General features: G+C 43.5%; 1 protein-coding gene across 3 annotated transcripts in view; it reads right to left on the bottom strand.

Annotated features, from left to right (window-relative positions):
- Positions 1 to 27,690, bottom strand: part of fer1l4 (fer-1 like family member 4) — a 351,889-nt gene that overhangs the window by 162,593 nt on the left and 161,606 nt on the right. For 2 of the 3 annotated variants that reach the window (XM_041204900.1, XM_041204899.1), the window contains exons 24-29: positions 25,598 to 25,722; positions 14,911 to 15,045; positions 13,412 to 13,585; positions 9,264 to 9,377; positions 3,870 to 4,031; positions 1,336 to 1,510 (exon numbers count right to left, since the gene is read on the bottom strand). In XM_041204900.1, the coding sequence (XP_041060834.1) occupies positions 1,336 to 1,510; positions 3,870 to 4,031; positions 9,264 to 9,377; positions 13,412 to 13,585; positions 14,911 to 15,045; positions 25,598 to 25,722 (885 nt within the window). The remainder of the gene's footprint in view (positions 1 to 1,335; positions 1,511 to 3,869; positions 4,032 to 9,263; positions 9,378 to 13,411; positions 13,586 to 14,910; positions 15,046 to 25,597; positions 25,723 to 27,690) is intronic. The other variant, XM_041204901.1, reaches the window with a different exon arrangement.

Here is a 27,690-nt window from a genome sequence, read left to right as displayed (position 1 = left end):
AAAAATAAACATGTGCAGGCTGTGCTTTGATTCACCTGCCTACTCATTCTATGCTAGATGTGTGACAATCAAAGGTTAAAGGCTGGTTTCATTGTTAAATAAATTGGCCTTTTCAGTTTAGTAATTCCAGACTGGTGACCTGGCACCAATACCCTAGATCCCTGTATCAAACATAATCTATATTCTAGATTATTCCCTTCTCCTCTATGATACTAGTTGAAGAACTTGCTGAGACTCACCAAGGGGTGCATCACAATGGGGACAATCTCTCATGCATGAGATGTTCACATATATGTTAGCTTTCCAGCTGTTGTTCAACATTGAGGTTGCTGGAATTCTGTAACAGGAGTGGTTAAGGTAGAGAATCCGAGGAATATACTGCAGAGCCAGCATAGACACAGTTGGTCTCCTGTGCTGTAAACCTCTGTGTTCTTATGAGATTAGACCCAGCTTCACCTCACCATCACCTCTCCTGACCCCTCCACTGTCTCTGTCAAATGTTGTCCCACATCCAGCACTAGTCAAGCTGAAATTTCCTCCAACTAAATACACTGTAACCTCTCCAGCCTGGAACTTTTAGGACCAAGTCATTTCTGGATTTTGGATTTTCTGGATTAGAGAATGATGTTAGAATGCGTAACCGCAAGGATGTAAATTGGAAAATGCCTTAGATATGAAAATTTACCTGAAACATGGAACAGTGATAACACATTAGAAAGCTGTAATAAAAAATATTTTACTTATCCAAATACTGTATCTTCCATGTTTCTGCTCCTAAAGTACTGTATAAAATGATGCTGATGACATCGAGGGTTATTGTCATATTTACTCAAAAGATTTCCGCATGACTGGCGTTCACAGACAATAGGTTTCCGGACAGAGGTTACAGTGTATTGGGAATTCCCTCCCTATACCTATCCAGCTCTCTACTTCTCTTTCCTCCTTCAAGACACTTTTTAAAACCCATTTCTTTGATTAAGATTCATTCTCATGCCCTCATTATCTCCTCATGTGGCTCAGTATCATATTTCATTTTTCAACACTCCTGTGAAATGCCTTGAAAATGCCACAATGTTAAAGGTGCTAAATAAATGCAAGTCGTTGTTGTTTATCTCACAAAAACAAGTGCACTGAGACCAGTTAACTCTGTGCATGTACTGAGACCCAGTCGACGTGTCTTAGTGCTTTCCTGAGTGTTGCTCTTCCCCACTGCCAGCTCCTTGTGTTCCTTGTTTATCTTACCACAATGCAACCCATAGCCACCAACCCTCCTGTACCACTTGCAGAGCCCAGGCACATCTATTCCCTTTTCTGTAGTTTATAAATTATTCTTACTTTTGGTTTTAAGATCATCATCTTGAGGTTTTGGGTTCTCCTCTAGTTCCTTCAGGGAAAACTGCTGCAAGCTTGTGACGGTGTAGGAGCCCACGAGGACTGTGCGCCCGAATGCACGCTGTTCCACTACAAAGATGCTGAGGGGTGGGTGAAGGTATATCTGCTCTGGGAGTTCCTGTGAAGCAGAAGTTCCAGTTAAAACAACCTCTGGAACATTGCAATGATGGTTGTCCACTGGAGCTCAGTGATTGGGCAAACAGCTCAGCATGATACTTGAAATCTAGCAATGCACCACAACACGTAAATTAGCTAAATGCAGTTTCCCATCAGGTGAGAATCAGCCGGCTCCTGTCGAACTGTACAGTAGGTGTCAATTTTCCTGCACCAACCTGCCCAGATGCTGGATTGATACAGGCCGTGGATACACAAATACCAGCCAAGACAGTACCAGTGGCTGGCGTTGCCAGGGCTTCATACCTTCTGTCCAAAGACAGCTTCAGTGAGCTGTAGCCGAGTCTGAATTGAGGTAACTCAATGTTGAGTCCAGTAGGGCTGTAAAGTGCTTAATCGAAAGGTGAGGTGCCCTTCCTCGAAATTATGTTGAGCTTCATTGGAACAATTCAGGAGTCCATGGACAGAGAGGTCAGCGTGAGAACAAGGTGCAGGATTAAAATGCAGGCCACTGGAAGTTCAGGGCCCTGCCTGCAGGCTAAATGGAGGTGCTCCACAAAGCAGGCACTCAATCTGCAATTGGTCTCTGCAATTTAGAGGAGACTGTATGGTGATCAGTGAAAGGCTAAGTTGAAAGGAGTACAAGTAAATCACTGCTTCATTTGAAAGGAGTGTTTGGGGACGTGGACAATGAGGACATAGGAGGTAAAAAAGCAGGTGTTCCACCACCTGGGTTTGCATGGGGAAGGTGCCATGTGCTCGGGGTGACTGAGAAGTGGACCAGGGTGTTGGAGGGATGATGAGGCTGAGAGAATGCTGAAAGGCTGGGGGGTGGCAGGGGAGATGAATGGCTATAAGTTGAGAGAAGGGAATGTGCAACGAGACCTGGGTGTCCTCGTACACCAGTCGCTGAAGGTAAGCACGTAGGTGCAGCAGGCAGTAAAGAAGGCAAATGGTATGTTGGCCTTCATAACCAGAGGATTCAAGTACAGGATCAGGGATGTCTTGCTGCAATTGTACAGGGCCTTGGTGAGACTACACCTGGAATATTGTGTGCAGTTTTGGTCTCCTTATCTGAGGAGGGATGTTCTTGCCATAGAGGGAGTGCAGCGAAGGTTTACCAGACTGATTCCTGGGATGGCAGGACTGACATATGAGGTGAGATTGAGTCGGTTAGGATTATATTCGCTGGAGTTCAGAAGAATGAGGGGGGATCTACAAAATTGAAACCTACAAAATTCTAACAGGCCTAGACAGGGTAGATGCAGGAAGGATGTTCCCGATGATGGGGGAGTCCAGAACAGGGGTCACAGTCTTAGGATACGGGGTAGACCATTTAGAACTGAGATAAGGAGAAAGTTCTTCACCCAGAGAGTGGTGAGCCTGTGGAATTCACTATCACAGAAAGTAGTTGAGACCAAAACCTTGTATGTTTTCAAGAAGGAGTTAGATATAGCTTTTGGGGTGAAAGGGATCAAAGGATATGGGGAGAAAGCAGGAGCAGACTATTGAGTTGGATGATCAGCCATGATCATAATGAATGGCGGAGCAGGCTCAAAGGGCCGAATGGCCTACTCCTGCTCCTAGTTTCTATGTTTCTATGTGTTTGGTGGTGGCATCACACCAGAGGTGGCAGCTATGGCAAACCATGAATGTTGAATTTGGAGGCTGGTGGGTGGAAGGTGAGGACAATGAGAACCTTATCATGGTTTTGGAAGAAAGGGGAAGGGGTGAGGGCAGAAGTATGTGAAATTGAACATACAAAGTCAAGAGCCCTGTCAACCAGGGTCGGGGGAGTCTTCAGTTGAAGGAAGAGACTTGAATGGAATGTGATGGAGATGGAGAAACTGGGAGAATGGAATAGAGTCCTTACAGGATGATGTGTGTAAGATAGTGTAGTCAAAGAAGTTATGGGAGTCTGTGGGCATATAGTGAATGCTTGTTGATAACCTGGTCCCAGAAATGGATACAGAGAAATTGAGAAAGGGGAAGGGTTGAAATGGACCATGTGAGGGTGAGAAAAATTAGATGAAATTTTCCAGCTCAGCATAAGAGCAGGGAGCTGCTCCAATACAGTTATCATGTACCAGTCAAAGAGGTGATGGAGGAGACTTGGGTAGGACTGAAACAAGGGATGTTCCATATATCTCACAAAAAAGCAGGTACAGCTAGGACTCGTGCAGGTACCAATAGTGACCAGGCCTGTCAGACCTGCTGAGTCTGTCCAGCATTTTATATTTCCAGATTTCCAACATCTGCAGCATTTTGCTTTTCCATCTTTCAAGACCCATGTTAATAACAGTTTGAATATTTAATTACTGACAGCTTCAGCTGTAGACTTCCCAGAATAGTTTGCTACGTACCACTTCAAAATACTTCACAAGTTCATCAAAGTTAGGATTCTCTTTGTAATTTGCAATGATTTCAGACTCGACTTTCTGACCAGCACATTCTATTGCCACTTGTGGTTGTTCCACTTCAAACAGATTAACACGTTTCAAGTCCCGGAGACCCCAGAACAGAACCTAGAAAAATAAAATGTGGACTTGTGAAGGATTAAAGATTAGCAATGGATGTATATTCTGTGGCAGGATTGAGATGACTGTTGCTTCAGGTGGAGTTCTCTCTGTCCACAGGGAGTGAAAAAGAACTTGTTTCATGCTGGATTCAATCTGCAGTTTTGACAGCACAGGGAGGCAATTGGACAACAAAAGGTTGCAATCTGCTCAGATGCTTCACACAATTTCTATCTTGGCTGAGACAACTCTTCAGGGGAGTGAGGGAGGCAAAACTGTCCTGACATTTTGCCAAACTTCCCAGCATTCATGAGCATAGCCCAGGTATTAACCAGTTTTGTGGTTTGGTTTCCACATTGAATAGTATTTGGATCTCTTTGAGTGATATGTGGCCTAGTCAGTATTAGGAAGGTTTCCCTCTACTCATGAGGGACTTGGGACAGACTCAAGTATGTTTCTTCAAAACTACTTTCTTTACACTTAATACATAATAAGCTCCTAGGTAAGTACACCTCTCCTGTGTACAGGCTATTCCTTGTTTCTAACAATGTCTCTAACACATGGCTGCTAATGTCACTATTACATCATGATATATATCATTATCTCATTACCAGAACTATGAACCCATTATTCTACATAACCCACCCGGGGCAGAATTTTTCACTGGGTGGGCACATGTGTGCCCAACCCGCTCAAGTGTGAAATAATGTGTGATGACATCGACCGAGGGTGCCGACATCAATGCGCACTCGCGATATTTAGCCAGGTGGGCGCACGATGGAGATGGAGACTTGCCCACCATTAATTAAGTGACCAGTTAAGGCCCTTGAGACACCAATTGTCTTCGAGTTTATAAAGCTCATGGAATTTTCAGGTTGTTGCACAGGCAAAATGGGCAGGCGGGCAGGCCACAATTAGCAAAAGCTCATCCACGGGCCTGATAAGAGGGGTCAGTGGCCTTGTCAATGTGAGTGGTGAGGAGTTTAGGATCTAATTTGCTGCTGTTGTTTTTGTGAACTGGACAGCTTCATCTCTGTTCAGGGCTTCATTCTGAGCATTTCCCGGCTTCATTTCAGGCTCATTGGTATCTGTCAGGACCCCGGAGGATTCAGACCGTGTGGACCCTTCCAGGTATCAGACAGCCTTCCCTTACCCTGGGAATGGGGATTGTGGTCTCCGCTGGAGGCACCTCCTCTGAGGAGGAAGAGAGGAGCAGAAGGGAGAGGAGGTCAGGTGTCCCTAGGCAGCCTCCAGGGGAGGGACCTGTGGGAGGAGAGACGCAGGCACAAGGGGTGCAGGGCCAGCAGGAAGTCCAAGGGGCTGCAGAAGACGCCACTATCCTGCTGCCAGGGTTTACAGGCGGCGATGCAGCTACCTCAATATGTCTGAGGTGCAGTGCCGAAGGAGGCTCCGTCTCTCCAGGGAGACAGTGACCTCCATCTGTCAGAGGATCGGGCCTGAGATCAGCTCCGACTGTGTGGGTGGACCCTCCATGCCAGTGATTCTGAAGGTCACAATGACCTCAACTTCTATACCTCCGGCTCTTTCCAGGGCTCAGTGGGGGAATCTGTGTGGAGTCTTCCAATCAGCTGTCCACAGAAGCTCTCTCCAGGTGGGTGCTGACCGTTATTCTTTACCGTATGGACGAGGTCAGCCAGACTGAGCGAGCCAGAGGCTTCGCGGCCATTGCTGGCTTCCCCCATGTCCAGGGTGCTATAGACTGTACACATGTGGCCATCAAGGCGCCAGCAGGTGAGCCCGGTGCCTTCGTCAACAGGAAGGGCTTCCACTCCATGTACGTGCAGATAGTGTGTGACCACAGGATGCTGATTCTACAAGTCTGTGCAAGGTACCCAGGCAGCTCCCACGACACCTACACCCTCAGACACTCCCAGGTGCTGGGGCTCTTCAGTGCTCCAGCCCGGCTGGATGGATGGCTGCTGGGTGACAAGGGCTGTCCATTGAAGAGGTGACTCATGACCCCTCTCCACCACCCAAGAACAGAGGCAGAGCAGCGGTACAATAGGAGCCACGTCTCCACGAGGACAGTGGTAGAGGGGACCATAGGTCTTCTCAAGGTGCGCTTCTGATACCTGGGCTGTTCAGGGGGAGCAACTACAATCCCCCCAGAGTGGGTGTCACTGACAGTGGTTGCAGGCTGCACTCTCCACAATCTGGCACTGGCAAGGGGGGACCCACTGGAGGAAGAGGATCTTGATGCAGCTCCACAGGCCACAGAGGATGAATCCGGTAATGAGTCAGAAGAGGAGCAGGTGCTAGGAGAACGCTGAGGGTGTGCAGCCAGACCTCAGTAACCTACAGGGAGGCAGGGACACCAGGGACACCTTGATCCAACGCTCCTTCAGCGAGGCTGCCAAATAAGAGCCACCAACACATGCCAATGGGGATTCCAGGCTCAAGGCTCACAATATAGAAACTGCACTAGAATGGTTGCAATAACCGACATTCTGACCTCGGTGCACTGCACTCTTACCTCTGTCTGGCACCCCAACCTCACCGTGGCCACTTGACCGAGGTGCATGGCGCCTCTCTAGCTCCAGGGCCTCCTGCTCGTATCGGGAGAGGATGAAGAGGTGTGGAGGTCCCCACCAGCCCGTGACTCTCAGCGTTGTTATGGGAGGAGCATTGATGAGTCCACTTTCTACCTGCAGCTCCATTGCAGCCTGGCCAATCCTCTCAGGGCTCAGCCGATTCGTGACCCTGGAGCTGCAAGGCACTCAGTCCAAGCAGCCAGGGCTCAGCTCCTTGGCCAGATGCTGCCTCATTGACATTTGGCACAAACACTCTAACACCTCTGAGCTCCATAGGGGGATGGGCAGCTCTTAACTGTTCTACAAAGCACCCTTTCCGATCGCAGGAGATGGTTAAAGCGGATACAGCACTGGATCCATGTGCAGCTCACCAGGTTGTAACTGCTGGCCCTGGATGGCACCTCCTCCAGGAGAACAGTGAGGCACTGGTCCGAGAAACAAGAGGCCGTCTTGCCCTCCTGCCTGCCGTGTCCACCCACAGCGGGATCCACCTTCACATCCGCGTCCCCCCAGAGGCTGCCGAGGCCGGTTTTGAATGACCACAGGGTCACCATTAGACCCAGCGAACACCATTCCCCCTCCCCCAACCGCTCTCTCTCGCAGAGTTCCCCAGACGCCGTTTACGCTGGGTGGGTCTTAACTGACCTGTCAGTGTCAAATCACCATGCGCTTCCAAACCGCTGCCACCCACCCCCCTCGAACCCGTCGAACCCACCCCCCATGGAACCCGTCAAGCCCGCCCCCATCAAACCCGCCCTCCTTGAGCCCGTCAAACCCGCCCCCATCAAACCTGCCCCCCTCGAGCCCGTCAAACCCGCCCCCATCGAACCCGCCCCCCTCGAGCCCGTCGAACCCGCCCCCCTCAAGCCCATCGAACCCGCCCCCCCTCGAGCCTGTTGAACCCGCCCCCACCGAGCCGGTCGAACCCGCCCCCATTGAACCTGCCCCCGTTGAACCCGTCCCCACTAAGGGTAAAATTCTGCCCCTAGAGTCATTACAGCACAGGAGGAGGCCAGTTGACCCATTAGGTCCATGCCAGCTCTCTGTATAACAATCCAATCAGTTCAATTCCCCCACTCCATCCCTGTAACACTAAGTTAATTTCAAGTATCCACCCAATTTCCTTTTGTCTTTTTTACTCATGGCAAAAAAAAGTTCTTCCTCACACCTTAGAAAGAGGGTCAGCCATGACCATATAGAATGGCGGAGCAGGCTCGAAGGGCCGAATGGCCTAATCCTACTGCTGGCTTCTGTGTTTCTATCTTACACCTGTTGCCCAATAATCTCCAACCTAACCTTGCACCTAAAATCCCTCATCCCTGGAACTATTCTGGTAAATCTCCACTGCACCTCTCAAGGACCCTCACATTTTTACTAAAGTGTGGTGGTCAGAGCTGGACACAGTATTCCAGCTGTGACCTAAAAGGTTAAACATAACTCTCCTGCTTTTGTACTCAGGACTTTTATTTACGAAATCCAAGATTCCATATGCTTTGCTGGCCACTCTGAATATGTCCGACCTTCAGAGATTGAGGCACATGAACCCTCGGCTCCCTCTGGCCTAGCCCTCTCTTTAGAATTGTCACATTAAGGCTCATCAGTCGCACACAATCGACGGGCCTGGAAGCAGATGCGAAATGCGCTTCCACCCTCGATCGGCCTCCAAACGCAATTTTATGTGGCTAGCCAATGAACAGGCAGCCAGTGTGAAATGGGCGCTGAGAAATGCTCAGTACTGCCAGCGGGGACGGGCACTGAGGGTGCAGGTGGACGCTGCTAGTGAGCTCCCTGAAGGCAGACAACTGCTGCGGAGCTACCTCAGAGAGCTGCAGACCTGGACAGATTAAATGAGAAGAAGACAATGCAGCAAACTGTGTCTGTGCAGCATCTTCAAGCACCCGGCAACAGAACTCAAAAAAACCTCAGTCATCAGACACCATTTTAGATTATATTTCATGCCAGACATTTCACCCCACCCTGGATCAAGGTTGTAGGAAAAACGTGAAGCCCACCAGGCCGACTGGTCTGTCCACCAACCACAAAAGTGGACGGGCAACATAAGATCACGGTCAATGAGATTTTTAATGACCTTAACTGGCTCTTTAATTGTTGGCGGGTGCAGCTCCGACTCCTGTGCAAACACAACCTTGGAATGCAAATTTCAGGCCTAAGACAGTATCACCTCTCCCTGTTCCATCTGTTAAAATTACATCACCTCACCCTTCTAGCTATAAAATTCCATCTGCTACTTGTCTGCCCATTCTGTTAGCCTGACTGTGTGCCACTCCTCCAAGTTTGGAATCATTGGCAAAAATAGAAATTTTATTCTGAATTCCAATACCCAATATGTCAAAAAAAGCAGTGGTCCTAGCACTGACCCTTGGGGGACAGTCCACCAGCCTCCAGTCCAAAAAAAAAACCCTTTACCGTGGCTCACCACTTTACCACGGCTGACCGCTTTACCGCAGCTCACTGCTTTCTATCCTTAAGCCAATTTTTAATTCAAACTGACTCTGAGTCTATGAGCCTCAATTTTGTTAATCAGCTTCTTACGTGGAAATTGTCAAACAATTTCTTAAAATTCACAGAGATAACATCCAGTGCTTTCCCTTCATCAACCTCGTTACTTCAGATTAATAAAAGGGTCAACTTTATTCACAAGAGAATTAATATCCAGATGGAAATTCACCTCAATTCTGAACGTCTTGAGCTTTGGTCGGATGCCTGCAGGAATAATGAAATATTTCATCTGTTCATCAAGATATTCTGGATCCTTGGATTCCACATCATCTGACAGAGATGGCTAAAATAAGAATCGTGTATTAAAGATCAAAGCTGAATTCTCCCATTTTCTCACCTTCATTCTATCAGTTTTCCAGATCTTTCATGCTCCTATTTTTACAATTTTAACTTCCTCCGCTGCAGCATTGTCAGAAATAAAGAGAAGTGCATTTCTGTAGCACCTTTCACAACCTCAGAACTTCCCAAACAACTTCACAGCCAGTGAAGTGTTTTTGAGGGGTAGCCATGTTATAATGTAGGAAATGTGGCAGTAAACTTCCACACAGCAAGATCTCATAAACTGCAATGAGATCCTTTTTTTTTATTCACTCTTGGGATGTGGGCATCAATGGCTAGACTAGTATTTTTGCCCATCCCTAATTTCCCTTGAGAAGGTGGTGGTGAGCTGCCTTCTTGAGCTGCTGCAGTCCATGTGGTGTAGGTACACCCACAGTGCTGTTAGGGAGGGAGTTCCAGGATTTTGACCCAGCGACAGTGAAGGAACAGCAATATATTTCCAAGTCAGGAAGCAGGGGAACTTGCAGTTGGTGGTGTTCCCATCTATCTGCTGCCTTTGTCCTTCTAGGGGGTATAGATTGTGGGTTTGGAAGGTGCTGTGGACGGAGGCTTGGTGAGTTGCCTTAGTGCATCTTGTAGATGGTACAGTGCGTCGGTGGTGGAGGGAGTGGATGATGAAAGTGGTGGATGGGGTGCCAATCAAGCGGGCTGCTTTGTCCTGAAGGGTGTGGAACTTCTTGAGTGTTGTTTGAGCTGCACTCATCCAGGCAAGTGGGGGTTATTCCATCACACTCCTCACTTGTGCCTTGTAGATGGTGGACAGGCTTTGGGGAGTCAGGAGCTGAGTTACTCGTTGCAGGATTCCTAGCCTCTGACCTGCTCTTGTAGTCACAGTATTTATATGGCTAGTCCAGTTCAGTTTCTGGTCAATGGTTACCCCCAGGATGTTGATAGTGGAGGATTCAGTGATGGTAATGTCATTGAATGTCAAGGAGTGATGGTTGGATTTTCTCTTGTTGGAGATGGTCATTGCCTGACACTTGTGTGGCACGAATGTTACTTGCCACTTATCAGCCTAAGCCTGGATATTGTCCAGGTCTTGCTTCATATGTATATGGACTGCTTCAGACCGTATGGATGGAGGGAAGATCACTGATGAAGCAGCTGAAGATGGTTGGGCTTAGGACACTACCCTGAGGAACTCCTGCAGTGATGTCCTGGGGTGGAGATGATTGGCCTCCAACAACCACAACCATCTTCCTTTGTGCTGGGTATGACTCCCAGTTAGAACCATAGAAAAATTACAGCACAGAAGGAGGCCATTTGGCCCATCTTGTCCATGCCAGCCCGAGGACACCCAGGTGCCCTTTTTAATCCCACCTTCCTGCACCCGGCTCATAGCCCTGCAGCTTACAGCACTTAAGGTGCAGATCCAGGTACATTTTAAAAGAGTTTAGAGTTTTTGCCTCTACCACCAACTTGAGCAGCGAATTCCAGACATCCACTACCCTCTGTGTAAAAAAGTTCTTCCTCATGTCCCCCCTACACCTTCTGCCACTTATCTTGAATCTATGTCCCCTGGTTCTAGAATTCTTCACCAAGGGAAACAATTTTATCCTGTCCACGATATCTATTCCCCTCATAATTTTGTACACCTCAATCAAGTCACCTCTCAGCCTTCTTTGTTCTAAGGAAAATAACCCCAACCTATCCAATCTCTCCTCGTAGCTACTCTTTTCTAGCCCTGGCAACATTTCCCCCTGATTCCCATTGACTCCAGTTTTGCTAGGGCTCCTTGATGCCACACTCGGTCAAATGCTGCCTTGATGTCAAGGGCAGTCACTCTCACCTCACCTCGGGAGTTCAGCTCTGTTGTCCATGTTTGAACCAAGGCTGTAATGAGGTCAGGAGCTGAGTGGCCCTGGCAGAACCCAAACTGAGTGTCAGTGAGCAGGTTATTGTTAAGCAAGTGCTGCTTGATAGCACTGTTGATGACCCCTTCCATCACTTTACTGATGATAGAGTAGACTGACGGGGTGGTAATTGGTTGGATTGGATTTGTCCTGCTTTTTGCAGATAGGAGATACCTGGGCAATTGTAAATGTAAATTGTACATGAAAAACAAAAAGTTAGTATGCATGTACAGCAAGTAATTAGGGAATCAAATGGAATGTTAGCCTTGATTGCAAGGGGAATCGCATAGTAGGGAAGTCTTGTCCCAACAGTTCAGAGCATTGGTGAGACCGCCCCGGGGCTGGATTTTGTAAAGGCTGCTGGAGAGGGTCACATGGCAGGACCAGAAAATTACCAGAGTAGCTGTGCCTTAGACCCACTGTAGGTGATTCATTCAGCAGAGGGAAGGTTTGAAACTTGCCTGTTAGCTGGTGGAAAGCTAAATGTCTATTTGCATATAATTTAAATGCAGTTCGACAAAATTTAATCCTGTCTACTGATTCAGTGAAAATCACACATGTTTCTCATGCCTTCAGTAACATACCCAGTGAAAGCTGACAACTTACATCTGGTTTCCCTGACTCACTGTGAGTGTCCTTTGGAATGAGTCACAGGGGCACACTGGGTTGATCTTGGGAAGGTTTTCTCTGTTTACAAACAGGGTGAGCTGACAATGTGAGGGGCTGAGACCCAGATAGAAAATTCAGAACCCAGAAGTACCAACTCTAAAATGTGAAGTGGCAGTGCACAGCTGAGGTGTAGAGGGGTCATCCCTTAAAGTGGCATCACAGATCTGAGTGCAAAAGGGGAGGACACTCAGGAGGATGCCTGCAGGGAGAGGGTAGTGGCAGCATGTGAATCATCTACCCTGTCCTTCTTCATCAGGGGACATACTGACTGGATTGTGACATCTCAAACCTCAGTTGACCCTGTTGATGGCATCGAATGATCTCATGTGATGCTGGAGGAATCTTCTCCCTGGACTTTAGAATGTCTTTTTGAGCTAAAGCAACAGAAATTCTGAAGCTGAAGATTTAAACTGCAGAACTTTCTTAAAAAGCTGCGAGACGATTTCCAACTCTAACACCGGATTGGCTGCCCTTGGAATATGGCGCCTGCACAGCCAATCAGGTGATGCAGGATTCCCAATATGAGGGCCACACCCTCCACCATGTGATCCATTAGCAAGCCCCATTCACCAGGCTCTCGCCACAAAATTGGATTCAACCAACCACCATGGGCTCATGCCAGGTCCCTGACGACTTAGTGACCCTCCAGCAGGTGCTGTGACATTAGATTAAATCCTGCCCCCAGAGTCCTGTGTACAGTTTTGGTTTCCTTGCTTAAACAGGGATATACTTCAGTGGAGGCAGTTCCGAGAATGTTCACTAGACTCATTCCTGGGATGACGGGTTTGAAAATGAGGAAAGGTTGAGCAGGTTGGGCCTCTGCTCATTGGAGTTTAGAAGAATGAGAAGTGACCTCACTGAGACATGTAGGATTCTGAGGAGGTTTGACAGGGTCAATGCTGAGAGGATGTTCCTGGGGGAATCGAGAGCTCGGGGACACAGTTTAAAAATAAGGGGTCGCCCATTTAAGACGGAGGTGAAGAGGACTTTCTTCACTCAGAGGGCGATGAATCTATAGAATTCTCTTCCACAGAGAGCAGTGGAGGCTGAGTCATCAACAGATTTTTGAACTAAAGGAGAATGAAAGGTTATGATGAACAGGAAAGAAAGGGGAGTTAAAGCCGAGATCAGATCAGCCATGATGGTATCGAATAGCAGGAGAGGGTTCAGTGGATAATGCAGTAGGCTTTATGGCCTACTCCTGCTCTTATTTCTTACATTCTTAGCTGAATAACAGACCATCATCATAGTCATATCCCTTGGAGGACTCTGATCAAACACTCTGCATGTAAACAGGATGGAAGCCAGACTGAAGGTCCTGGAACAGAGTGTTTGTTGCTGGCAGAGGGTATGGCTCTGGTCCCAGCTGGATAATTCACAGCAGGTTGGCTGATGTCTGCTGTTCATTTGCTGCAAAAGCTGAAGTTAATAATCCGAGAACATGAGCAACTCTTACCTCTCCATATCCAGTGTAGTCAAGTTCTATAAGTTCAAAGGCTGCCAGCAGTTCCCCACCCATGGTCTGGCCTCTGTAAATATCATGAAACTTTAGGGAAGGTCTGATGTAGGGGTCCTCCTGCAGCTTAACACTGGGAGCTGCGAATGTTCGCCCAAGAAACTCTGGGCCTCCCTGTGTTTATGAGAAAGGAAAACGTCACCTCTAATTCATTCCAAATTTCATCATTATCACCATAAATATCCTGGGCTCCAACACTGTGGTGGATCTAAAAATGTAACATCACACAACAGATGGGCTTATAATTACCCGTTCAGCTCACAATCTGATCGCAGCCTCCTGGCTGTCTACAAGGGACAGGTGAAGGTCATAGGAGAGAGAGAGTTAACCTTAATTCCTCCATGAGAATTATATCAACAATCATTCACTAAACGCTGTCCACCAGTATTGCACCCCAGTGTAACACAGTGACAGACCCGACCCCACCAGTACTGTACCCCAGTGTTATACGATGACAGACCTGTCTCCACCAGTACTATACCCCAGTGTTATACAGTGACAGACCCGTCCCCACCAGTACTGTACCCCAGTGTTATACCGTGACAGACCTGTCCCCACCAGTACTGTACCCTAGTGTTATACAGTGACAGACCAGTCCCCACCAGTACTGTACCCCAGTGTTATACAGTGACAGACCTGTCCCCACCAGTACTGTACCCCAGTGTTATGCAGTAACAGACCCATCCCCACCAGTATCATACCCCAGTGTTATACAGTAAAAGACCCATCCCCACCAGTATTGTACCCCAGTGTTATACAGTGACAGACCTGTCCCCACCAGTATTGTACCCCAGTGTTATACAGTGACAGACCTGTCCCCACCAGTACTGTACCCCAGTGTTATACAGTGACAGACCTGTCCCCACCAGTACTGTACCCAGTGTTATACAGTGACAGACCCATCCCCACCAGTATTGTACCCCAGTGTTATACAGTGACAGACCCGTCCCCACCAGTACTGTACCCCAGTGTTATACAGTGACAGACCTGTCCCCATCAGTACTGTACCCCAGTGTTATACAGTGACAGACCTGTCCCCATCAGTACTGTACCCCAGTATTATACAGTGACAGACCAGTCCCCACCAGTACTGTACCCCAGTGTTATACAGTGACAGACCTGTCCCCATCAGTACTGTACCCCAGTGTTATACAGTGACAGACCTGTCCCCACCAGTACTGTACCCCAGTGTTATACAGTGACAGACCTGTCCCCACCAGTACTGCACCCCAGTGTTATACAGTGACAGACCTGTCCCCACCAGTACTGTTATACAGGTCAATTGCTCTCTCCAATCTCAATGCTGGTGCAGCAGTCCAACATCTATTCTCATGTAGCAGTGTGTTATTACTTGAATGCCATTCTGTAGTTTTAATCTTTTACTCTGGTGACAATTCCACTGTAATTCTTTTCTGAGATTGTATTAGTCTGAAACTCACCAAGCTGTCATAGTCAAAGATATTGATGATGATTATGGGAGGATCATTCTTCAGTTCCTCTTTACTTCCCTCTATCAGGATCTGATCAAACAGCAACATCTCGGACCACATTGGGGAAAGCGTTTCTTCCAGATACTGTGGAAGAATTTTATTTGCTGTCAATTCTCTATTTCAATGACTGTGGAATATTTTGAAACTACAGATGTCCCACATTTGCTCTTTGAAGAAAATCACAAGTTTATGTGACTCAGTCACACACTTCGAAAGAGTCCATCAGTCTGCAGTGAACAGCAAAACTCCCGATCGGTGAAATGAAGGGCAGGAAGCAAGTGCAGCAGAAAAGTCCAGGGACAATCAGGCTGCTGAAAATACTCCCAAAGCATTATTAATACCAATTCTTTAATACCATATCTAATACCATTATTATTGTCATATCTTTAATACCATATCTAATACCATTATTATTATCATATCTTTAATACCATATCTAATTCCATTATTAATGCCATTATTAATGCCATATCTTTAATACTATATCTAATACTATTATTAATACCATATCTTTAATACCATATCTAATACCATTATTAATGCCATATATTTAATACTATATCTAATACTATTATTAAAAACATATATTTAATACCATATCTAATACCATTATTAATACCATATCTTTAATACCATATATAATACCATTATTAATACCAAATCTTTAATACCATATCTAATACTATTATTAATACCAAATCTTTAATACCATATCTAATACTATTATTAATACCATATCTTTAATACCATATCTAATACTATTATTAACGCCATGTCTTTAATACCATATCTAATACCATTATTAACGCCATGTCTTTAGTACCATATCTAATACCATTATTAACGCCATATCTTTAGTACCATATCTAATACCATTATTAACGCCAAATCTTTAGTACCATATCTAATACCATTATTAACGCCATATCTTTAATACTATATCTAATACCATTATTAACGCCATATCTTTAATACTATATCTAATACCATTATTAACGCCATATCTTTAATACTATATCTAATACCATTATTAACGCCATATCTTTAATACTATATCTAATACCATTATTAACGCCATATCTTTAATACTATATCTAATACCATTATTAACGCCATATCTTTAATACTATATCTAATACCATTATTAACGCCATATCTTTAATACTATATCTAATACCATTATTAACGCCATATCTTTAATACTATATCTAATACCATTATTAACGCCATATCTTTAATACTATATCTAATACCATTATTAACGCCATATCTTTAATACAATATCTAATACCATTATTAACGCCATATCTTTAATACTATATCTAATACCATTATTAACGCCATATCTTTAATACTATATCTAATACCATTATTAACGCCATATCTTTAATACTATATCTAATACCATTATTAACGCCATATCTTTAATACTATATCTAATACCATTATTAACGCCATATCTTTAATACTATATCTAATACCATTATTAACGCCATATCTTTAATACTATATCTAATACCATTATTAACGCCATATCTTTAATACTATATCTAATACCATTATTAACGCCATATCTTTAATACTATATCTAATACCATTATTAACGCCATATCTTTAATACTATATCTAATACCATTATTAACGCCATATCTTTAATACTATATCTAATACCATTATTAACGCCATATCTTTAATACTATATCTAATACCATTATTAACGCCATATCTTTAATACTATATCTAATACCATTATTAACGCCATATCTTTAATACTATATCTAATACCATTATTAACGCCATATCTTTAATACTATATCTAATACCATTATTAACGCCATATCTTTAATACTATATCTAATACCATTATTAACGCCATATCTTTAATACTATATCTAATACCATTATTAACGCCATATCTTTAATACTATATCTAATACCATTATTAACGCCATATCTTTAATACTATATCTAATACCATTATTAACGCCATATCTTTAATACTATATCTAATACCATTATTAACGCCATATCTTTAATACTATATCTAATACCATTATTAACGCCATATCTTTAATACTATATCTAATACCATTATTAACGCCATATCTTTAATACTATATCTAATACCATTATTAACGCCATATCTTTAATACTATATCTAATACCATTATTAACGCCATATCTTTAATACTATATCTAATACCATTATTAACGCCATATCTTTAATACTATATCTAATACCATTATTAACGCCATATCTTTAATACTATATCTAATACCATTATTAACGCCATATCTTTAATACTATATCTAATACCATTATTAACGCCATATCTTTAATACTATATCTAATACCATTATTAACGCCATATCTTTAATACTATATCTAATACCATTATTAACGCCATATCTTTAATACTATATCTAATACCATTATTAACGCCATATCTTTAATACTATATCTAATACCATTATTAACGCCATATCTTTAATACTATATCTAATACCATTATTAACGCCATATCTTTAATACTATATCTAATACCATTATTAACGCCATATCTTTAATACTATATCTAATACCATTATTAACGCCATATCTTTAATACTATATCTAATACCATTATTAACGCCATATCTTTAATACTATATCTAATACCATTATTAACGCCATATCTTTAATACTATATCTAATACCATTATTAACGCCATATCTTTAATACTATATCTAATACCATTATTAACGCCATATCTTTAATACTATATCTAATACCATTATTAACGCCATATCTTTAATACTATATCTAATACCATTATTAACGCCATATCTTTAATACTATATCTAATACCATTATTAACGCCATATCTTTAATACTATATCTAATACCATTATTAACGCCATATCTTTAATACTATATCTAATACCATTATTAACGCCATATCTTTAATACTATATCTAATACCATTATTAACGCCATATCTTTAATACTATATCTAATACCATTATTAACGCCATATCTTTAATACTATATCTAATACCATTATTAACGCCATATCTTTAATACTATATCTAATACCATTATTAACGCCATATCTTTAATACTATATCTAATACCATTATTAACGCCATATCTTTAATACTATATCTAATACCATTATTAACGCCATATCTTTAATACTATATCTAATACCATTATTAACGCCATATCTTTAATACTATATCTAATACCATTATTAACGCCATATCTTTAATACTATATCTAATACCATTATTAACGCCATATCTTTAATACTATATCTAATACCATTATTAACGCCATATCTTTAATACTATATCTAATACCATTATTAACGCCATATCTTTAATACTATATCTAATACCATTATTAACGCCATATCTTTAATACTATATCTAATACCATTATTAACGCCATATCTTTAATACTATATCTAATACCATTATTAACGCCATATCTTTAATACTATATCTAATACCATTATTAACGCCATATCTTTAATACTATATCTAATACCATTATTAACGCCATATCTTTAATACTATATCTAATACCATTATTAACGCCATATCTTTAATACTATATCTAATACCAGTATTAACGCCATATCTTTAATACTATATCTAATACCATTATTAACGCCATATCTTTAATACTATATCTAATACCATTATTAACGCCATATCTTTAGTACTATATCTAATACCATTATTAACGCCATATCTTTAATACTATATCTAATACCATTATTAACGCCATATCTTTAGTACTATATCTAATATCATTATTAACGCCATATCTTTAATACTATATCTAATACCATTATTAACGCCATATCTTTAATACTATATCTAATATCATTATTAACGCCATATCTTTAATACTATATCTAATACCATTATTAATGCCATATCTTTTCATAATATGAACCATTTCTTGTTTGTTTAAGAAGCTCCAAGCTAAAGGACTGAAGGGTTCGCACAGCTGGAGTTTCATTTGTCTGGTCTGAACTGTATGCTCTCTGTTAGAGCACAGCCACTGCATCAACTTCGAAAATGTAGAGGCCAAGTGACAAGCTGAGTCTCCCTTAGAATCATAGGGTGTAACAGCGATCCTGCGAGAGTTCAAAGAGTTTGGAACTCTTTAGTGTATGAAAAGTAATGAATTGAGACCGAAACACTTTCTAAATAATTGCATTGACATAAGGATACAGGTAAAGAAAGCTGTGCGATTTGAAACTCGTGGTCAGATTGTCTGGCTGGGAGGTGAGGAGGTTAAGTTGTCTGCTGCTTCTTGACCTCCAGAAATTGCAGTAAAATATCTGTATTACTATCTATTTTTCCCAAGTTTGTTACTAGACAGAACAGACTGTTCATGTTTACAATAGTTTCACAAAGTTCAAGGTCTTGCTGATAGCTGTCTTATCTCGAACCTTGGATTTCTCACTTATTGTTAAGCAATCAATGCTTTCAAAGGTACAGCAGATCTTTCTCCCTCTCACAGGCAGCTTGAAGCCAGAATAATGTCAAACTCTCTATGGGCGGGATTTTCCAGCCCTGTCCACCGCTGGGATCATCCAGTCCCACTGAAAGTCAATGGACTTCTAGCCGGGCCACCAAATCTCCCGTGGCACATCCCACCAGAATGGGACAAGAAAATCCTGGCCTATGTAGTGTCTTCGTCATCTGATGGTTTCTAATCGTGGCTCTCCACTATCAATAATTCTCATGAGGTTATTGGAATTTATTGTAAAATAGAGTAATAGTGGGATGCGTCTATATGTGTCTGTGTGTGTGTATGTGTGTGTGTGTGTGTGTGTGTGTGTGTGTGTGTGTGTGTGAGAATTAATTAAATTAGAGGCAGCTAGTCTGGGTGCTCCGTTGTAAGAAGAGAAGGTAGGTTTGAAATGTTAATTAGGTAAACATGGGGAAGTTTAGAAACATAGGTGTCAAGGGAATATTTGCATTTTTAAACAAACCAGGCTAGATTGTTTTCAAAGGAGGGGTGAAATGTGCAACCTGGCCAGGTGAAGTTTAAAAACAGTGTGTTTATTTTTCCCAAAGATTACTGGTAAAACTTAGTACTATGAGGGTTTTATTATCAGGGAGATAAAGTCCAAAGACATAATGAAACAATGATTATTTGCATTCAAGGAGGAAGATACGAATAAAGGAGAGAATACTGTTTGTAAGATCTTACGAGTGTAAAAAAGCCTTCAGCATCTATGCCTCAAGCTGCTGTCTCCAGAGGTCTGAAGTTAAGAAAACTCACTTGGAATTTGACTTGTTATGGGTATCATGGGCAGGATTTTGCCCTTGGCGGGGATGCTCGGTGGGGGCAGGCTAGGGCAGTCAGGAAGCTAACCGCCACCTGTGATATTACGTGGGTGGGCCAATTAAAGCCCGCCCAGCGTGGAACATGAACAGCAGCGCTCAGTGCTGTCTGTGTGGGTGGGAAGAGGAGGGCGAGCAGGCCTAACACAAACTTTGCGCCTGCGCGTGAAAGAGTGTTTCAATCTCCCTGAGGCACGGTTTAAAAAAACTAACGGACAAAATAAAAATGTCACTAAACATGTCCCCTCATGTGACTGTCAAATGAGCAGGGACATGTTTTTAAATCAAGTGCAAAATTTTTATTTTGTTTTTATTTGCTTTAGGAAACCTCGTCTCGCTCGTGGATAATGTTTCCTAAAAAATGCAAAGGCCACTTGGCCTTTTTGTCTGCCTGTCAACCATTTGGTTGGATGGACAGTGAAAAATTCAGGACAATTGTTAACTTTTAATAGGCCTTTTAATTATAGGTGGATGCGCTGCTGACTCCAGCACGCGCCTGCTGACCTAACTATGGTGAGAGCGCGTGTTGACATCAGCACACTCGGCCAATGTCAACGTGCTTTATTTCACGCTCAGACGTGTCAGTGAGCAGAGCGGGGCTGTAAAGAGCGAAACTTCAATGAGCAGAGAAGGGCTTAACTTTAAGGAAATAGTCTTTTAATTAATAACAAACAAAAAATATGACAAGGGAGCTCAGCCCCTTGTGTTGTACGGCCTGCAGCATGTGGGAATTCCTCGACACTCCTTACAGTCTGGATGACCACATGTGCAGGAAGTGCCACCGGCTTCACCAGTTCGAGCAACAGGTTTCAGAGCATGAATGTCAGCTGGATACACAGCGGAGCATCCGCGAGGCTGGGGGTTATGTGGATAGCATGTTTTTAGATGTGGTCACTCCACAACTTAAGGAAGTGCAGTCAGAAAGGGAATGGATGAACATCAGTCAGAAGAAGAGAGGCAGGCAGGTAGTCAGGAAAGCCCCAGAGTGAATCTCACTCATGAACCGTTTTTGTGTGTTGGAAAATGAGATTGAAGGTTACTCTGGAGAATGCAGCCAGAGCCAAGTTCACGGCACTGTGGGTGGCTCAGATGCACAAGGGGGGAGGAGTAAGAGTACAAGAGCAATAGTGGTAGGAGACTCAATAATGAGGGGTGCAGACAGGCACTTCTGCGGCTGTAGATGTGACTCCAGGATGGTGTGTTGCCTCCCTGGTGCCAGGGTCAAGGATGTCACAGAACAGCTGCAGGGCATTTTTAAAAAATTATTCATTCATGGGATGCAGGCGTCACTGGCTAGGCCAGCATTTATTGCCCATCCCTAATTGCCCTTGTTTAGAGGGTATTTAAGAGTCAACCACATTGCTGTGGGTCTGGAGTCACATGTAGGTCAGACCAGGTAAGGACCGCAGATTTCCTTCCCTAAAGGACATTAGTGAACCAGATGGGTTTTTACAACAATTGGCAATAGTTTCATGGTCCTCATCAAACTTGAAATTCCAGATTTTTATTGAGTTCAAATTTCACCATCTGCTGTGCTGGGATTTGAACTCAGTTCCTTAATGCATTACCCTGGGTCTGTGGAATACTAGTCCTGTGACAATACCATTATGCCACTGCAAGGGGAGGGCAAACAGTCAGAGGTCGTGGTTCACATTGGTACTAACGACATAGGTAGAAAGAGGGATGAGGTCCTGCAACAAGAATTTAGGGAGCTAGGTAGCAGACTAAAAAGCAGGAACTCAAAGGTTGTAATCTCTGGATTACTCCCTGTGCCCATGTGCTAGTGAGTATAGGAATAGGAGAATAGACAGGATGAATGCGTGGCTGAAGAGATGCTGTAGGAGGGAGGGCTTTAGTTTCCTGGATCACTGGGTCTGTTTCTGGCGAAAGTGGGGCCTGTGCAAGTCGGACGGGTTACACTGAATCAGAACGGGACCAACATCCTTGCCGGGAGGTTTGCTAGTGCTTTTGGGGGGTTGGGTGGGGGGTGGGGGTTAAACTAATTTGGCAGGGGTTGGGATACAGAGGGGAGGTATGGTAGGGATGATGCACAGCCAAATATAGAAAACAAACTAAGTCAACCTGGCAAGCAGAGCAAATAAAAACCCGTCAAGGCACAGGGAACAATGCAAGGTTGGATTTTATCTATTTTAACGCAAGGAGTCTTACAAGTAAGGCAGATGAATTCAGAGTGTTGATTAACACATGGGAATATGAAATTGTTGCTATCACATGGTTGAAGGGGGGCAGGACCGGCAGCTCAATATTCCAGGGTATAGAATCTTCAGCGGGGTGTAAAAGAGGAGGTGGTATTGCACTATTGATCAAGGAGTCAATTACTGCTGTAAGGAGGGATGGTATCTTAGAAGGTGCCTCAAATGAGGCCATATGGGTAGAACTTAAAAAGAAAAAAGGGGGCAATCACTTTGCTGGGAGTGTACTAAACACCTCCAAACAATCAGAGGGAGATAGAGGAGCTGATATGTAGGCAATTCTCAGGGTAATAATAGGAGATTTCAACTTCCCCATTATTAACTGGGATAGTCTTAATGTGAAAGGCTTAGAGGGGGTGGAATTCTTCAAATGTATCCAGGTAAGCTTTTTGAGCCAGCATGTAGGAAGCCCTACAAGAGACAGGGAGGTACTGGACTCAATCTTAGGGAATGAAGCTGGGGAAGTGGTAGAAGCGTCAGTGGGGGAGCATTTTAGGGATAGTGACCGTAACTCTCAGATTTAAGGTTGTTATGGAAAAGGACAAAGATGGACTGTAAATAAAAGTCCTGAATTGGGGGAAGGTCGATTTCAAAATGATAAGGCAGGATCTGGCCAAAGTAGACTGGGAGCAGCTACTTGTAGGAAAGTCTACATTGAACCCGTGGCAGTCATTCAAAAAGGAAGTAGGGAGAGAGTTCAGCCCTTAAAGGTGAAGGGTGGGACCAACAAGTCCAGGGAACCCTGGATGTCAAGGGATAGAGAGGATTGAATAAGGGGGGTAAAAAGGGGGCTTATGGCAGATACAGAGGGCTAAAAACAGCAGAAGCCCTGGAGGAGTATAGAAAGTGTAGGGGGGGTACTTTAAAAAGTAATTAGGAGACTGAAGAGGGGGCATGAAAAAACACTGGTGGGCAAGATAAAGGAAAATCCCAAAGCATTTTATAAATGTATTAAGGGCAAGACGATAACCAGGGAAAGAGTAGGACCCATTAGGGACCAAAGTGGTAATCTGTGTGTGGAGCCAGAGGTTGAAGTTGAGGTTTTAAATTATTACTTTTCATCTGTGTTCACTATGGAGAAGGACGATGCAGGTGTAAAAATCAGGGAGGGGGACTGCGATATACTTGAACAAATTAACATTGAAAGGGAGGAGGTATTAGTGGTTTTAGCAGGCTTAACAGTGGATAAATCCCCAGGCCAAGATGGGATGTATCCCAGGCTGCAATGTGAGGCCACAGGAGAGGTACCAGAGTACAGGAGGACAGTGAATGTGGTAACATTATTCAAGAAGGGTAGGAGGGATAAACCAGGTAATTAAAGGCCAATGAGTCTAACATCAGTGGCAGGGAAACTGTTGAAAAAATTTCTGAGGGACAGGATTTATCTCCACCAGGGATTAATCAGGGATAGTCATCATGGCTTTGTCAGGGGGAGATCATGTCTAAAAAATTTGATTGAATTTTTCGAGGAGGTGACTGGTTGTGTAGTGAAGGTAGTGCAGTTGATGTAATCTGCATGGATTTCAGTAAGGCTTTTGACAAGATCCCACATAGGAGACTGGTCAAAAAGATAAGAGGTAATGGGAACCAGGGCAATTTGGCAAATTGGATCCAAAATTGGCTTAGTGGCAGGAGACAGGGACCCTTGCTGCTTGTAGTACACATTAATGATTTAGACGTGAATATAGGAGGTATGATCAGTAAATTCACAGATGACACAAAAATTGGTGTCATAAATGGTGAGGTAAACCTTAGATTACAGGACGATATAGATGGGCTGGTAAGATGGAGCAGTGGCAAGTGGAATATAATCCTGAGAAGTGTGAGGATTTTGGGAGGACTAACACAGCAAGGGAATACACAATAAATGGTTGGACCCCAGGAGGTACAGAGGATCAAAGGGACCTTGGTGTACATGTCCATAGATCCCTGAAGGCAGCAGCACAGGTAGATAAGGTGATTATGAAGGCATATGGGATACTTCCCTTTAATAGCCAAGGCATAGAATATAAGAGCAGGGAGGTTATGCTGGAACTGTATAAAATGCTGGTTAGACCACAGCTGGAGTACCGTGTGTAGTTCTGGTCGCCACACTATAGGAAGGGTAGGATAGCATTGGAGAGGGTGCAGAGGAGATTCACCAAGATGTTGCCTGGGCTGGAGCGTTTCAGCTATAAAGAGGGACTGGATAGGCTAGGGTTGTTTTCCTTAGAGCAGAGAAGACTGAGGAGGGACCTGATAGAAATATACAAGATTATGAGGGGCATAGATAGGGTGCATAGGAAGAAACTTTTCCCATTAGCAGAGGTGCTAATAACCAGGGGGCATAGATTTAAGGTAAGGGGCAGGAGGTTTAGAGGGGATTTGAAGAAAAATTTTTTCACCCAGAGGGTGGTTGGAATCTGGAACATGCTGCCTGAGGGGGTAGTAGAGACAGGAACCCTCACAACATTTAAGTAGTATTTAGATGAGCGCTTGAAACATTATACCATGCAGGGCTACGGGCCAAGTGCTGGAAAATGGGATTAGAATAGATAGGTGCCTGATGGCCAGCACAGATACAAAGGGCCGAAAGGCCTGTTTCTGTGTTGTATAACTCTATGAATCTATGACCTTGGATAGGAAGAAAAGAGCATTGTGGGCTCTGAATTTGGCCAGCCTGGCATTTCTGTTCTTTTCTCCATTGTTCACACTTTGGTCCGTTACAACTAATGCAGGGATTCACATGCACTCTTTTACTCTTCCTTAATAACAGGTGTTGACAGTTCATATTGAAGTCCAACATTCTTCAAGTTTAACCAGCTGGAACCAAGAGTCTTGTAGGACTTGTCAATTTCCTATTGTAACCACTTGGACTCACGAACACAGTTTTAAAGGAGGTAAATGGGAATAAGCTACAAAATCAACAGTGGCCTTGGGTATTGCAAAGCTGATTGGCTCAGATTAGTGAGTCTGGCCCAGAGAATTGATTTGGAACAAACTTGATCTCAAAAGATTCCACTAACATCACACAAATGTCACCAGAATAAAAACAAAATGCACATTACATCAAGAAATAATTAAAGTTTCTTACCCTGGTTGATTGGCACTGAGTTGAAAATACAACTCTTGCAAAAGGATCTGATAATCCAGTGTCATCGGCTGCAAGGACACTTCGAGCTTGGTACATATGAGCTCGCAACTGGAAATAACTATTGTCTATAAGTGGAAAAAAAATAGATATTCATTAACACAACAATTTGCATTTATATGGCACACTGAACATAGGTAATGTCCCAAGGTACTTCATGGACTGCAGCAGTTCAAGAAGACAGCTCACCACCACCTTCTCAAGGACGGTTGGTGATGGGCATTAAATGCTGGCCAAGCCAGTGAAGCCCACATCCCATGAATGAATATAAATAAAAGAGCATAATCATGTAACATATGACACAGAGGCAAAGAAAGAGCTATTCAACCAGGCCACCAAAACTTGGTCAAAGTGATAGGTTTTAAAGAGTATCTTAAGGGTGGAGAGAGAGGGCAGAAGTTTGGGAAGAGAAATCTGGAGCTTAGGCCTGACCAACTGAAGGCAAGATTGCCAGGAATGGAGTAATTAAAATCAGGGATATACAAGAGGTCAAAATTGGAGGATGCAAATATCTTGGAAGGCTGTGGGGCTGCAAGAAGTTAAGGGAAAAGGAGGAAGTTGAACACAAGAACCATAATTTTAAATTGCAGTTGGGTCCAGGGATCCAACATAGGTCAGTGAGCACAGGAGTGAGGGTGAATAGGACGTGGTGTGATTTAGAATTTGGGGAGGGGGGTGGTGGTGGGGGAGCAAGGTTTTGGATGAGATGAAGATACCAAAGGTTACAAGGTGGCAATGCTGACTTGGAGAGCTTTGGAATAGTCGAGCTTGGAGGAGCAGACGGAATAAGGAAGGGGTGGATATGGGTAATATTGTAGAGGTGGAAATCACAGTGATGGAGAGGGTATGGGGTCAGAAATTCATCTTAGAATCAAATAGGTAATGGTCAGAGAGGGATGGATTCAGTGATGAGGGAAGGGGATTAATGGAAGTGATCAAAGATAATGGGTGGAATCTTCCTGGTATTGAAAAAAATCGAGGGTTGGGACCATTTCCAGGTCCCGATCCCACTGGTGCCTGACATCTGCACCGAATCACAATCTTACGGAAGGCAGTTAATTAACGGGTTGCCTCTGTGTTCACCATTAATTAAGGATGGAGGGTGGGTTCCTGAGGTGGAAAGCCCAATGAGAGGGTCCACAGCACTTTACAGCCAGAGCTGGGTTAGAGATGGAGTCTAATATGGGGAAGTGTGAAGTTATTCACTTTGGTCATAAGAATAGCAAAGCAGAATATTTTTAAAAAGGCATGAAAACTTGTAAATGTTGATGCCCTAAGAAACTTAGGTGTATTCATACAAGGAACACAGAAAGTTAACATGCAGGTACAGCAAGCAATTAGGAAGGCAAATGGTATGTTGGCCTTTATTGCAAGGTGATTGGAATGCAGGAATAAAGTTTTGCTACAATTGTACAGGGTTTTGGTGAGACCACATCTGGAATACTGTGTGCAGTTTTGGTCTCCACATTTAAGGAAGGATATACTTGCACTAGAGGCGGTACAACGAAAGTTCACTAAATTGGTCCCTGGGATGAGGGGGTTGGTCCTATGATGAGAGACTAAGTAAATTAGGTTTATATTCTCTGGAGTTTAGAAGAATGAGAGGCAATCTCACTGAAAAAATTCTGAAGCGGTTTGATAGGGTGGACGCTGAGAGATTGTTTCCACTGGTCGGGGAATATAAATCACGGGGGCACAGTCTCAGGATAAGGGGCCGATCATTTAGGACTGAGATGAGGAGAAATTACATCACCCAGAGGGTTGTGAATCTTTGGGATTCTCTACCCCAGAGGGTTGTGGATGCTCCATTGTTGAATACATTTCAGACTGGGACAGACAGATTTTTGGTCTCTCAGGGAATGAAGGGATATGGGGGATTGGGTGGGAGAATGCAGTTGAAGCCCAAGATCAGCCATGAATGGCGGAGTAGGCTCGATGGGCCAAATGGCCTACACCTGCTCCTGTTTCTTGTGTTTCTTGTGCCTCCATGCAACATGGGTTACAGGTAACATGTGACATCAGGACTGTTGCATTGG

This window comes from Carcharodon carcharias, chromosome 14 (genome assembly GCF_017639515.1).
Source record: "Carcharodon carcharias isolate sCarCar2 chromosome 14, sCarCar2.pri, whole genome shotgun sequence".
NCBI classification, from domain to species: domain Eukaryota; kingdom Metazoa; phylum Chordata; class Chondrichthyes; order Lamniformes; family Lamnidae; genus Carcharodon; species Carcharodon carcharias.
Note: the sequence above shows the minus strand (reverse complement) of the source record. Positions and strands in the feature narration are given on the sequence as shown.